Source organism: Uranotaenia lowii, chromosome 3 (genome assembly GCF_029784155.1).
Source record: "Uranotaenia lowii strain MFRU-FL chromosome 3, ASM2978415v1, whole genome shotgun sequence".
NCBI classification, from domain to species: domain Eukaryota; kingdom Metazoa; phylum Arthropoda; class Insecta; order Diptera; family Culicidae; genus Uranotaenia; species Uranotaenia lowii.
This window is the reverse complement of record NC_073693.1, coordinates 65,344,307-65,356,047: the sequence shown is the minus strand read 5'-3', so window position 1 is coordinate 65,356,047 and position 11,741 is coordinate 65,344,307. Positions and strand designations below refer to the sequence as shown.

The 11,741-nt window shown below is 38.1% G+C and overlaps 1 protein-coding gene across 2 annotated transcripts; it reads left to right on the top strand.

Annotated features, from left to right (window-relative positions):
* Positions 1-8,878: 8,878 nt before the first annotated feature.
* On the top strand, positions 8,879-11,215 carry LOC129757420 (DC-STAMP domain-containing protein 2). Of its 2 annotated transcripts, XM_055754639.1 has the most exons (6): positions 8,879-9,063; positions 9,145-9,427; positions 9,493-9,753; positions 9,812-10,025; positions 10,091-11,041; positions 11,105-11,215. In XM_055754639.1, the coding sequence occupies exons 1-6, from the start codon at positions 8,893-8,895 to the stop codon at positions 11,133-11,135; spliced, it is 1,911 nt and encodes a 636-aa protein (XP_055610614.1). In that variant the 5' UTR covers positions 8,879-8,892; the 3' UTR covers positions 11,136-11,215. The 2 variants fall into 2 exon arrangements, with proteins under 2 accessions (XP_055610614.1, XP_055610612.1); XM_055754637.1 differs by having other exon boundaries at positions 8,879-9,427.
* The last annotated feature ends 526 nt before the right edge of the window (positions 11,216-11,741 follow it).

Here is an 11,741-nt window from a genome sequence, read left to right as displayed (position 1 = left end):
AGTACGCAATGTCGATTCCAGAGTGCGCATCGATCGATTTGAACAGCTATCCCAGTTAGGAAATGCCACTCAACTTTAAAAATAAAACACGCAATTTCTACGATAAAATCGGGCTAAACAGGTCCGTTTTTCCTACAGGGTTTTTTTTGTCAAATTTTTCAGGTTCGCCACCTGCCGTCGGTATTGCGAACCTGCAAAATCTGACAACAAAAAATTAGACAGAAAATGGTTGAATTTTTGTTCTAAGTGTCATGTCAGTGTGGTCAGTGGTGTAACTACAGAAAGAATTTGAAGAGATGTTGGGAACAATAAATGAGAAATGAAATATTTCATCGATAAGAACAAAACAACTATACCTACTTCAAATATGTTTGAATTTCCACAAGCTGCGAACGTACCTAAACCAACAAAATAAAAACAGGCTCCAAAAGCGCGAACAAATTATGCCAAGGCGATGAGTCCTCCACTAAACTACGAAGAATTTTGGGGGATGCTCGACAAAAGAATGTATTTTGAAGAATTTCAACTCAATTTATCGTAATTAATGTACAACATTTCATTTTAATTTAAAACTGACAATGTTTTCTATATGAGATCATTGCGCACTAATGAATAATTTTAACCCTTCATTTCATAATATTTTATATTTTCCATAAAAAAAAACTCTTTAATAAAATAATATTTAAAAAATGCATTGATTTTTGCAAATTTGCTTCTTTTATTCCATCATCAAACAATTCCACACTCAAAGTACTTCTGTGTGAAATTGATTTGCTGGAAAATGTAAAAACCTATTTTCTGAATAAATATAAATTTGTATAAATTTACATATCAAATTTGATCAAATAAAAAATGATCGCCTCAAAAAATTTTAAGATTATTTTATATGGGACACCCCCCCCCCCCCCCCCCCCCCCCATTCACTAAGGTCTCCCACCAAGGTGACTTTTCTTTTAAAATATCATCATGTCAAGATAGGTATATGTCCTAAATTTTATGAAAATCGCTTCAAAATTATTAGATAGAAAAACGTGTCTGACACCTTCAACCGCCACCTACTCCTCCCATCGTTGTCTGGTAGATAAGACATTTTCGCAAAAAAATTGTTTTCATTCGTCTACCTGCCAGCGTGTTTCATTAATTTTAGCTTTCTAAGTTTGGAATAATTGCTTAATATTAAGCGAAAAATTTCACTTTTGTACCAAAGAAGAGGGTCACAAATTATTTGCACAGATTCATAATTCATGAGGAAACAAATGCAACTAGCTAGACAAAACCATCTCATTGATGCAAACAGCATCCATTCTGCTAAAACAAAACACTCGTTTAGGTCGCAGTTAATCAACCAAACGTTGCAGGAAAATCGTGAGGTCCCTACTTCGTCAATAACGAAAGTGGTGCTGCCCACCCAAAAAGATCATATCATCATCGGTTAATGTACTGCATTGCATTGACTCTGCACTACACTATAAACTTTTCCCTTTCTGTGCCTTGGAAGCGAAATTTAGCCTCTGGCACTAGGCCGTTTTCAATTTCACAGCATCACGACGACGCGACGAGAGAATCGACCAGTAAGGGCCAACGTAAGAGCACCTGCAACGGTTCAGGCGTAAATATTTGTTTTAAGTATACCAGTTTAAGCACAATTTGAAATTTTAGAATCGGCTAAAACACCCACTCCCCACCGGTGTAGGAGCAAATTTAAAACGGAAACACTTTCATTGCAGACACTCAATAATTGAGAAGAAAAAACCAATTTTATTAGAAAAATTGCATAAGCTTTGAGTTTCATGGTTAATTGTCTTAAAATTAATTCTACGAATATTCTTTTTGACAGAACAATGATTTCAACTATTCTACCAGGATTACATTAATTTAAAAGCAAAAATGACTACACAACGAGGAAAAAAGCTCAATTGAAACAATTCTTCAATTAATTCAATCAAATTGCTTTGAATCAATGGAATAAGGGTTTGTTAAAATGAAATGAAAAAGCATTTTTTTTTTCAAGTTATTGCTGACATTGATAAAGGAAATGAGAAATGTTTATTCCAAAGTCAAAGGAAATTTTCGTTTGATTTGTCGACATTTTTGTTTGACAAAAACTTGTTTCACTTTGTAAATTTATGTATGGATACAGAAAAATATGCTTCTATTGACGAAAACTCCGAGCAATCTATACGAAACTAAAAATCTCTCAATATCTCAAATAAAACAAAAATTATAGAACAAACAATAAACATAAACAATGAAATATTTAATTTACCTCATCGAAAAAGTATTAACATTTTCTTTTCATTTATTTTTTCAAATTTTAGAACGCTGACTGGATTCACTAATTCGTCGAGCCCAAATGAAAAGCTTTTTATTTAATTATATTAAATCGAGAATAATGTGACATCTCTTATTTATACTTGGTATGGTATTTATTAACATCTATTCTCAATTTATGTTACGTATAGGCTGGTTGAAGCGAAAAAAACATTCAAATAATATCTCAAAAAGTAACTATTATCACACCCAATGTTACCCAAACATGTGTGAAAGAAATCATTGTTGGCTAAAATTTTCTCACCGTGAACTAAATCGGTCTGTCGTATATTTTGAAATCCTGTTCCAAATTTGCATGAATTTGGAACAAAGGCGTATAACTGTTGGGAATTTTGAAATCGATAACTGTGCTAAAACAGCAATATACGCCACCGGTGCCAGCCGAAATGTTTTAGCGTGGTCGAAAACCGTGTTTTGCATCTACCGTTGGGACAGCCCTAAGGGCGATCTTCAATCATCAGGAGGTTGCAATTTTCGCTTACGGAATTATACATAAATATGAGTTTTCATAATAATAACGTTCACAGATATAAATTCGAATTAGATTGCATAACCATTCACCGATATATGGGTCCTATTTTTGGAAATATATAAAAAAAAAACGAAATACCTGAGACTTGTTGAAATTCTAAACACTCCGTTATCCCTAGAACATGAAATATCAGTATATATTAGTCTTCAATTTTATACTAATCTACAAGTATATTTAGCTGCTGCATTTACTTTTGTTCTAACTTAAACCCTTATTTAACTGACCCAATTTCCCTGAACCAACTGCAGTGGGATCATAAATTCTGATAATGGTTATGGGAGCATGTCACATGGTTTTCCCAAAGGAACATTTCCAAAGATTTTGACTGTCAAAACGCGATTAGTCACGTAGCCCCTATAATGTAGCTAGCTTTAATAGCCTTGAACCGAGGGGTTGAACATTGGTAGTCAATTGCTTCTGCCGGAATCGATTTCCGTTCTTGCATGCGAGGATAAACTGTTTCCGGGCACCTAATCTTGGTTGTCGCAGTCGATGTTCCTAATCGAAAAAGGATTTCAACTGGAAAAGGGTTTAACGCTGTTGCAGGTGGCGTTTTAAAAGCATGGGACGCGAAAGTTGGATTCAATTTTCAATTACCGTGTGAAATAGAGGTTATCCGTGGCTGGGATTTTAACTTTTTTGGAAGCGATTTCGTATTTATACGAGTTGATTTTGTTTATTCTCTCGCAGTTTGTGTTATTTGTAGGGTTACAAAATTTTAAGTCAGTTAAAATGAACGAATTGTAATAAAAACAAAATGTGAGTAACGTGTAGGATTTAAATAAAAAAAACTCTAGATGACATCGGAATCTAAACATAAAAAAACGGGAACACTTTACCACCAATATTTTCTAACTTATACACAAACGTTTTTTCACGGTTTTTTCTATTGCGATTTTATGTTTGATGGGTAGACATGAGACGTGAAAAATGGGACTTCTGAAGCTTAAAATTTGCAACACGGAATCTGAGGCCAGTGTCCTTGGATCACAAATTCCCCAGAGGAGTCACCTTTGACCGCTTCTTTTACTAATCTTTATAAACGACCTTTGCGCAACTCTTCAATAAGACACTTTTCTGTATGCCAACTATCCGAAGATTTTCAGAAAGATACACAGCACTCTAGACTATCTCATCCTGCAAGCTGACATAGCTACAGTGAGCGAAATAAGAATAGTCCCACTATGTGTTTTGCTTGTGAAAATATGAATGATTGAAAATCACGAAAGTTTTCTTCTACAGTTTGTTCTGAATTGTTGAACGGATAAATCAAGCATAAGTTTACTTTTTTTGGACGTAGCAATTAGCGCTGAGGACCAAAAATGTGAAAAAAGGGGTGCGAAATAAGAATAGTACCACTTGAATTCTTCAACAAAAACAAGATTATTTCTAAAAATTTACTGTGTAAAAGTGAATAATAATGCTTTTACGAAATATTTCAATAGATAACTGCATTTTTAGGAGTTTTCTAGAATTGCGAAGGTTTTCAAAGGTATTAAAAGGGGGTTTTAAAGAGTGCTCCTCTAGCGTTAAGGAATGTGATATTTGAGCTGTAATTCTTTACCAAACTACTTACTTTATTCATTAAAATGACGTGAAATGAAAAAACAAACATTCGGGGTTTATTTTGAATCAGAAAAATTCATTCATTTGCAAGTCATACCAATAAAACTGTTAGCCGTCTGATCCATCAAGCTCCATCGGAAAGTACAACTTTATTATCGGTCCAAAAAATTCACTTTGAGTGACCTTGAAGCAGTTCTAATTTTTTTAATTTAGTGATTTTAGAATTTCCAAGGTGTTCACGCGATACGATGTTCTTATTTCTTGACCAAAATCATCCAGCACACCTTAATTAATCCCGGTTGTTCGAACATGGGTATAAATTTGGTTAAATTGCAAGATAGTGCAGCCATCTATGACTTAAAACTAGAAATATAGTGTTAGACTATTAAAAACATTAGTATTTTTGAATTCCAACCTGTGTTTTGGATTCAAATTCAGCCTCAAATCTATGTTTCATCATTTTGAATCATACTGAGCTACTCATCATAGCTCAAATATCACATTCCTTAACGCTAGAGGAGCATCTCTTAAAACCCCCTTTTAATACCTTTGATAACCTTTGGCATTCTAGAAAACTCCTTAAAATGCAGTTGTCTATTGAAATACTATTCTTATTTCGCTGACTGTATATTAGAAAACTGGTACCAGATGAACGGAATGCAGGAAAATGTGAAAAATTCTAAGTTATGAATTTCACCCGATCAAGAAATGTGATAAATTTTGACTAGCATCTATCCGACCTCTGTTTGGGAAATGCAAAATCTATTCTTGATCTAGATCAGTGGATTTCAAACTTTTTTCACTCAAACCAGACCCCCCCCCTCTTCCCTCCTAACTCGATATTTTTGAGCTCACCGCCCCCTAGTAGTATTTTTTAACAAAATTGGTAGATCTGGGCTCTTTCACCGCCTTTTAAAATGCTCTCAACGCCCCCTTGGGGACGGTAGGAACCACTTTAAAAATCACTGATCTAGGGGCTTACCTTCGCCGAACACATCGCACCAACCGTTGTAAAGGGATTGCAGCACTCGGGTTTCTTCGTCTGTTCGTAATATCATGGAGTATGCAGGTGTGAGCTCCCTCTCAGAGCATACAATGCATCCGCCTTGAAAGAGTTCATCATAGCTTCGTAAGATACGCTCTCCGGCGTCGGCCGTGAAATGATCCGCTCCGACTACCGCCATATGAGCAAAGGTGAGCTCTAATAAGCTTAAAGGGTGTTCGGATCAAAAAGTGGCCAACTTAAACTGCGTCCACGCAGAAATAACAAAATCGTTGAATGTGGCCATGGTTGTCTATTCTCCCCGAGTGGCTTGAAAAGTGCCACTCAGTGAACTTTTCGTTCTGAAACACTTACCCTGCTCTGTTAAGACGCCAGGCGCACACCCAATCTAGGAGCAGAGAAGGCTTCGCCAGGGTGAGAGCAAGAGAAAAAAAATCATCACATTAAGTGTAGGGGAGCAGCGCTAAAGCAACTCAGTAGGTTTGGTTCGTTCCCAACAAGAAAAGGAAGAAGAAGAAGCAATATCGTTTCGTGCTGTTTGTTTGCCTACTGTGGTAGGAAGAGAAGAAAAAAATGCACTTCAGTTGTGTGTTTCGGGATTTCTCCTTCTCACACAGTAGCGTTGCTATTGGGGCACCGGTTTTGCTCGGCACTCGGCTTCGGTTGTACTCGGAAACGAGTGTAGGAAGGAAGTATGGTGCTCTACAAATCGTAGAAGATAACAGTGCGATTTACAAAACGCACAGTCTGATTTGAGAAGTGCCGACCAACCATGAATGTGGCGAAATCAACCGTCACCAAAGTAATAAAAGTGTTCGGGGAACGTATTTTGACGACAAGAAAACCGGGATCTGGATGACATCCAAAACCAGGAGCCGCAGTGACAAACAGAAGAGGGGCTAGCACTATCAAGCTAAACTCCAATCTCTCCGTTTGTGATGTCGCCAATAAGTTGGGAATATCGTCTGCAACCACGCATGAAGTTTAAAAACGATTTGGACTATCGGCTTATAAGAAGGTAGTGACTACTAATCGCAATGAAAAGCAAAACCTTACGGCAAAAACAAGCTCTCGGAAACTGTTTACGACTTTGTTGACAAAGTTTGATTGCGTGGTAATGGACGACGAAACCTACGCCAAGGCAGACTTCAGGCAGCTTCCGGAACAAGAGAATTATACAGCAACCGGAAGGGGAAAGGTGGCAGACATTTTAAAGCATATTAAACTATCAAAGTTTGCTAATAAATATCACGCACGCCCTTTTTTCAAACTCAAAATTAAGTATGGCCGAAGTTCAAAACATAGCTCGATTCTATGAACTTAAAGTTAAGTACAATTTTTCCTCCTTGCAATGGTTTAAAACGGAGTTCGAACTGCGAACTCAAAACTGATTCTTTTTTTTTCCTTCGGCGAGGGAGCAAAGCTGAGTTCGACCTTATGAACTAAAAATTGAACTCTCTTTGTTGGACTGAAAACACTTAGCGAGTTCAGTTCGAACCGGAACAGCAACCAACAAACACGTTGCAAAATTTTGTCGTTCCGGAACAATTATCGGAAGACTATGAAGGAACTTCATAATGGAATGTCCCCCATTGTCAGCGTAAAATTACGTCCGTCATTGTCATCATATGGTGAGCTGCTTGGATTGTCCGAAAACTTCCGAATGTTATTTACTTCCCGTGGAGTATCATCCGGAAGTTTTCTTTGTAGTTTTGACCGGGAGTGTCAAAACTTTCCACCGCTCTGTAATTGCAATGCAATGTACCGGAACAGCAACATTCGGTTACAATAAATTTTAACCATCCTTCAATTCCCTGAAAATAAATTTGAATTCGGCTGCCGAACTTAGTATTGAGTATGCCTACACACTTAATCTTTTCTCCTGTGGTCAGGACTATTTCGTCCTGTATTTTCAGCAGCTGAAAATTACAGGGCGATCTCAGGACAGAAAAACACTACAGGAAAACGACTGTCAAAATCACATGTAGGTTCGAAACAGTTTCCTCCTGTGGTATGCAGGAAGCTTCGAAATAACTGGATGAGTTGCATACAAATATAAATTTGCTGCCGGTCCTGGAGTATATTTTGGTTGGCCCGGGATTTCGTCTGAAAAAAAAAAACAACAATGTGTTAATTTGGAAGTCACCATAAAATCATCTTTAAAAAAAATACCTGCTTCATTACCACGAATGCTGCTGAATCAGCTTGATCTTCAGGTCCTTGGCAGTCATCTTGATGTTCTGCCCCAGCATCGTTGTTAGATATTGCAACTTGCTTTAACAAATGCTGCAATAGCTAATTAATCGACATGTTGATATTTCATCCAAGCTGCGCTGTTGGATGCTTTGAACAAGTGGTTTCTCCATCCAGGCTTCCAGAAGTTCTTGTTGTTTCTGCAGAACAGGTAATTCATTCCACTTTAATAAAAAAAAATATCTTGGCACAAACCACTTGGCACAAGGGACCTTCAACCAGGAAATTTACGTGGAAGCGTGTCTTCAAAAGCGTTTGCTGCCTTTTCTGAAGAAACGACTTGAACGACGGAACCTTAAGAAGAGTCAAAAAACTATTAGCAGCGAGAAGCAGTTCAAAGCAAACTGGCGTTCTTCGGCAAAGAAAGTGGATGAAAGTGACTGTAAAAAATCTGATGACAGGCGTCAAACGAAAAGCTCGCTAATTTGGACTAGGTCAACCGAAATCTTAACTGAGCATTTTTTTCGTCTTTTATACATGTTGAACTTCAAAAGATACTTTGATTTTTTTAATAAACAAATACTCGATTTACACGCTATTTAGTCTGACTAGAACAGCGTCGCATACATGAGTACTGCAACGTGTCAATATATACGTTTCCACGAGGACACTCCGGCGACGCCATTTCCAAATATGAATCGTACTAAATATGGTCGGAACCATCTAACCCTAAAATGTTGTGAATGTTTTAACTCAGAGAGTCATTTGAGAAATATGAGACCTGACTGACCTGAGACTTGAGACTTTGAGACATGAGGCCAGAGACATGAGATATGAGTCGTGATCCCTCAGGCATGAATCATGAGACATGAGTTTTACGTTTCACTTCTCATGTCTCACTTTTCACGTCTCACGACTTCTTTCTCATTTTCACGTCTTACGTCTCACTTATCACGTCTCATTTCTCATGTCTTACGGCTCACTTTTCATTTTTCACGTCTTACGACTTAGGTCTCACTTCTAACCTGCTTCGTCTCACTTTTCACATCATGACTACCACTAACGTATCACTCCTCACTTCTCTCGTCCCATGTCTCACTTTTCTCTTCTCTGGTGTCATGTCTAACGTTTCATATGAGAATGTTGTGGAAAAACCAAAATCCAATTTATAAATAAAAGTTTAATTTTTTTGTGGAACACCACTTTCATAGAAGGCCTAGAAAGTTAAAATTTAAACCGTGTTGTGTCAAAACAATGGCAACCGGAAATGCCCAAACGATTCGGCGCGTTACGGAGAGAAAATCCAAAGTCTAGATTGCGTAAAAAGTGGACGAAGTTTACAGTGGGGCTAGTGATCGGGCTCTTTAAAACTTTGACGATTTACTATATGTTGCATTTTCATCTAGGGTTGGGCGTCAAAATCACATGCATAATAGCGGTAATCGTTGGAGCAATTTTCACCATAGCTTCGTGTGTCAATTTGAACTGCCAGTGCATTACGCTACTGATGATTCCGCAGGTTTTGAGCAAACGGGGCCGCGCTGCCACGGTAGCTTATATTTTTGTGCTAGCTATAAATGGGCCGGCCAAGAATACGGTGGCCAATATTGATGTTCTGGGACAGGCCCTTAGTTGCAGCCAGGAACGGTTGAAGGAAGCGATTCGGGATGGACTGGAAGCTATAAAGCTGCCGTTGATTGCTATGAGAAAAGCGATTGGCGAGATGTTGAACGAGGTGGACGTTGCCTTTGGAAAGATTCAACGGGTTCTAATGGAGGTTCTCCGGTTGGTCAAAAATATTTGTAGGTTTGATCTGTTTGTGACATTTGTGAAAAATAGTTTAAAAAATATATAATTTCTGTTTTAGTAAATGGAATAGCTGCCGGTTACCGGTGGTTGGCCGATGTGGTCTCGATATGTAACCAAAAAAGCGGAACACCTTCTGAAAGATGTACCAGGGCATTGGAAGAGGCGGTCGATGATTGCAGACAAAAACTTTCAGGAATGGGTGCCGTTTGTGAGGTTACTCAGATAGCAAAAGTCGTATGCTATAGCATAAAGGCCGTAGATCTGAAGTGTGAACTTATCGACTTTGCCAGCGACCAAATAGTAGATGATATTTCTGAGAGTTAGTGTTCAATTTGAAAAATTTCGATAAATTTTAACTTGTTTCACTACATTTACAGAACTTCATCAGTTCATGCTAAGGATAAGAACAATGTTCTACGTTCAAGTGGAGTTCGAACATGCTTTTGAGTACGAGTTGAACTCCTCAAAAACATTTTCGCAGATAACACAGGAAATCAAGAAAGACATCAACAGCAAAAGTAAAGGTTTGTTTAGCCTGTTCAACATGTTCGGAATTCTGTCCAGCTTCTGTTTTATTTGTGTCATCATAAGGTATCTATTATCCATGTAGATGTTTCCATTTTATCCTACCTAATCCTTTTTGTTTTGGTTTTCAGAGCTGTGAGGTACAAAATGAAGTATCTAACGAAGGACAACTATGATAATCATTACATCAGCAGAGAGTTCAAATCAATTGACGAACGACGTCGAAGAATGGGCTTGGATACAGTTCTGCCGTTGGTTCGCAAAGAGCGCAATCGCTACATCCGCCTAACCTCTTTAACGCTTATACGAAAAGAGAGATTTCGAATTGCCCGAAGTTCCTTGTTCTTGTTTGTGTCCTCCATCCAGATTCTAGCTCTCGTCGGATCCGATTATTGTCTGTTCTGGCTCTTGGATGTCATTCGAGACGCTTCAATGACAGAAGCCGACGTTGAAACCCCTGCTATGGTCACACTCGAAGTTAGCGGAAGTGGCATTATTGCTGATATGTATCGAAGCATCGTAGGGGCCTTTGAACCTATGATTAAGCACACGGGAATCCTTGATCCCACTCGATGTGCTCCGAATCCATCGGAACCAGACTTTCACAGATACCTCCATATAAGTTTTCTGCTGCTCTTCAGCTGGGTTTGCATTGTACTGGAACCCTATGGTTTGCGTGTTCGGCAACTGATCATGGCAGAGTACTACCCGGGAAGGGCTCGTGAAAGAGCGACTTGGCTTTACAACGATATCCTGCTGAAGAGGGAAACCTTTTCAAAAATTGTTCGTCGACAGCTATCCTTTGCGACTAAAAAACCTGAGCTAAGAAACACAACTTGTCTAGATCGTATTCGGGCCAAAACTAATCGCTGGTGGTTGTGTAGAAAACTTTTGGGAACCGGAAGTTCTAAACGGTGTACCCTCTGTGGGTTGAAATTGGCAGAGGACGAGGTTATCCAATGCTTCAGGCCCGGGTGCCAAGCTGCCTACTGCTACGAGTGTATCCTCGAGAGTCGTTTTACCTGTTTGATTTGCTCTGAGCCGATCCGTCTTGATGATGACAGCGATGATTCCTTTGAAGAGTAATCAAATTTAATAAAAAAAAATATATGGTTTAAAATGTTCTAATAATGTCTATATTACAGGGACTCGTCAGATGAACTTTTAATAGTGTAAAGTAATTATCCTCATACATAATCAAAGGTAAAATTATAATGAAAGCAATTGAAAGTCAAACTTAAGGAAACCGCTCTAGTGTTAATGACAAATTTAGACTTAACATAAGTGCAGAAAAAAAATTGTTTGCACTTTCAATTGTTTATACCATTGTGGAAAAAGTGAAGCAAAGTGAATGAGAATTGTCAAATAAACCCTCAGAAACAAAACGCATGCAAAGAAAAGGATGACAAAATGTACATAGCTTGCAAAAACACTTCCATACATCGTTAAAATGGGTCCAAAATAAACAAAAAGGTAATAAAAGTATTTTGGAGGCAAACAAAGTAAAAGAGAGAAAAAACTAACCACCTCATCGTTGTCCAACGTTCAGTGGAACTCTTAAAAGTAGATAAATGAACGATAAGCCGATCCAATCCCTAGGCGTGAAGTCATAAAGCAATTATTTACCTGATTTCGTTTGTTCCCTAGCTGGATTCAGGTAAGTTTTGGCTTTTATCTTGATTCTTTTTGCAATCAGTTTGTATCCACATTGCTGTTTGCTTTGTGCAGAGCTTAGTCGTTGGATAAACATGAAGAGGTTCGGTTTGTCTGAGTCATGGAGTT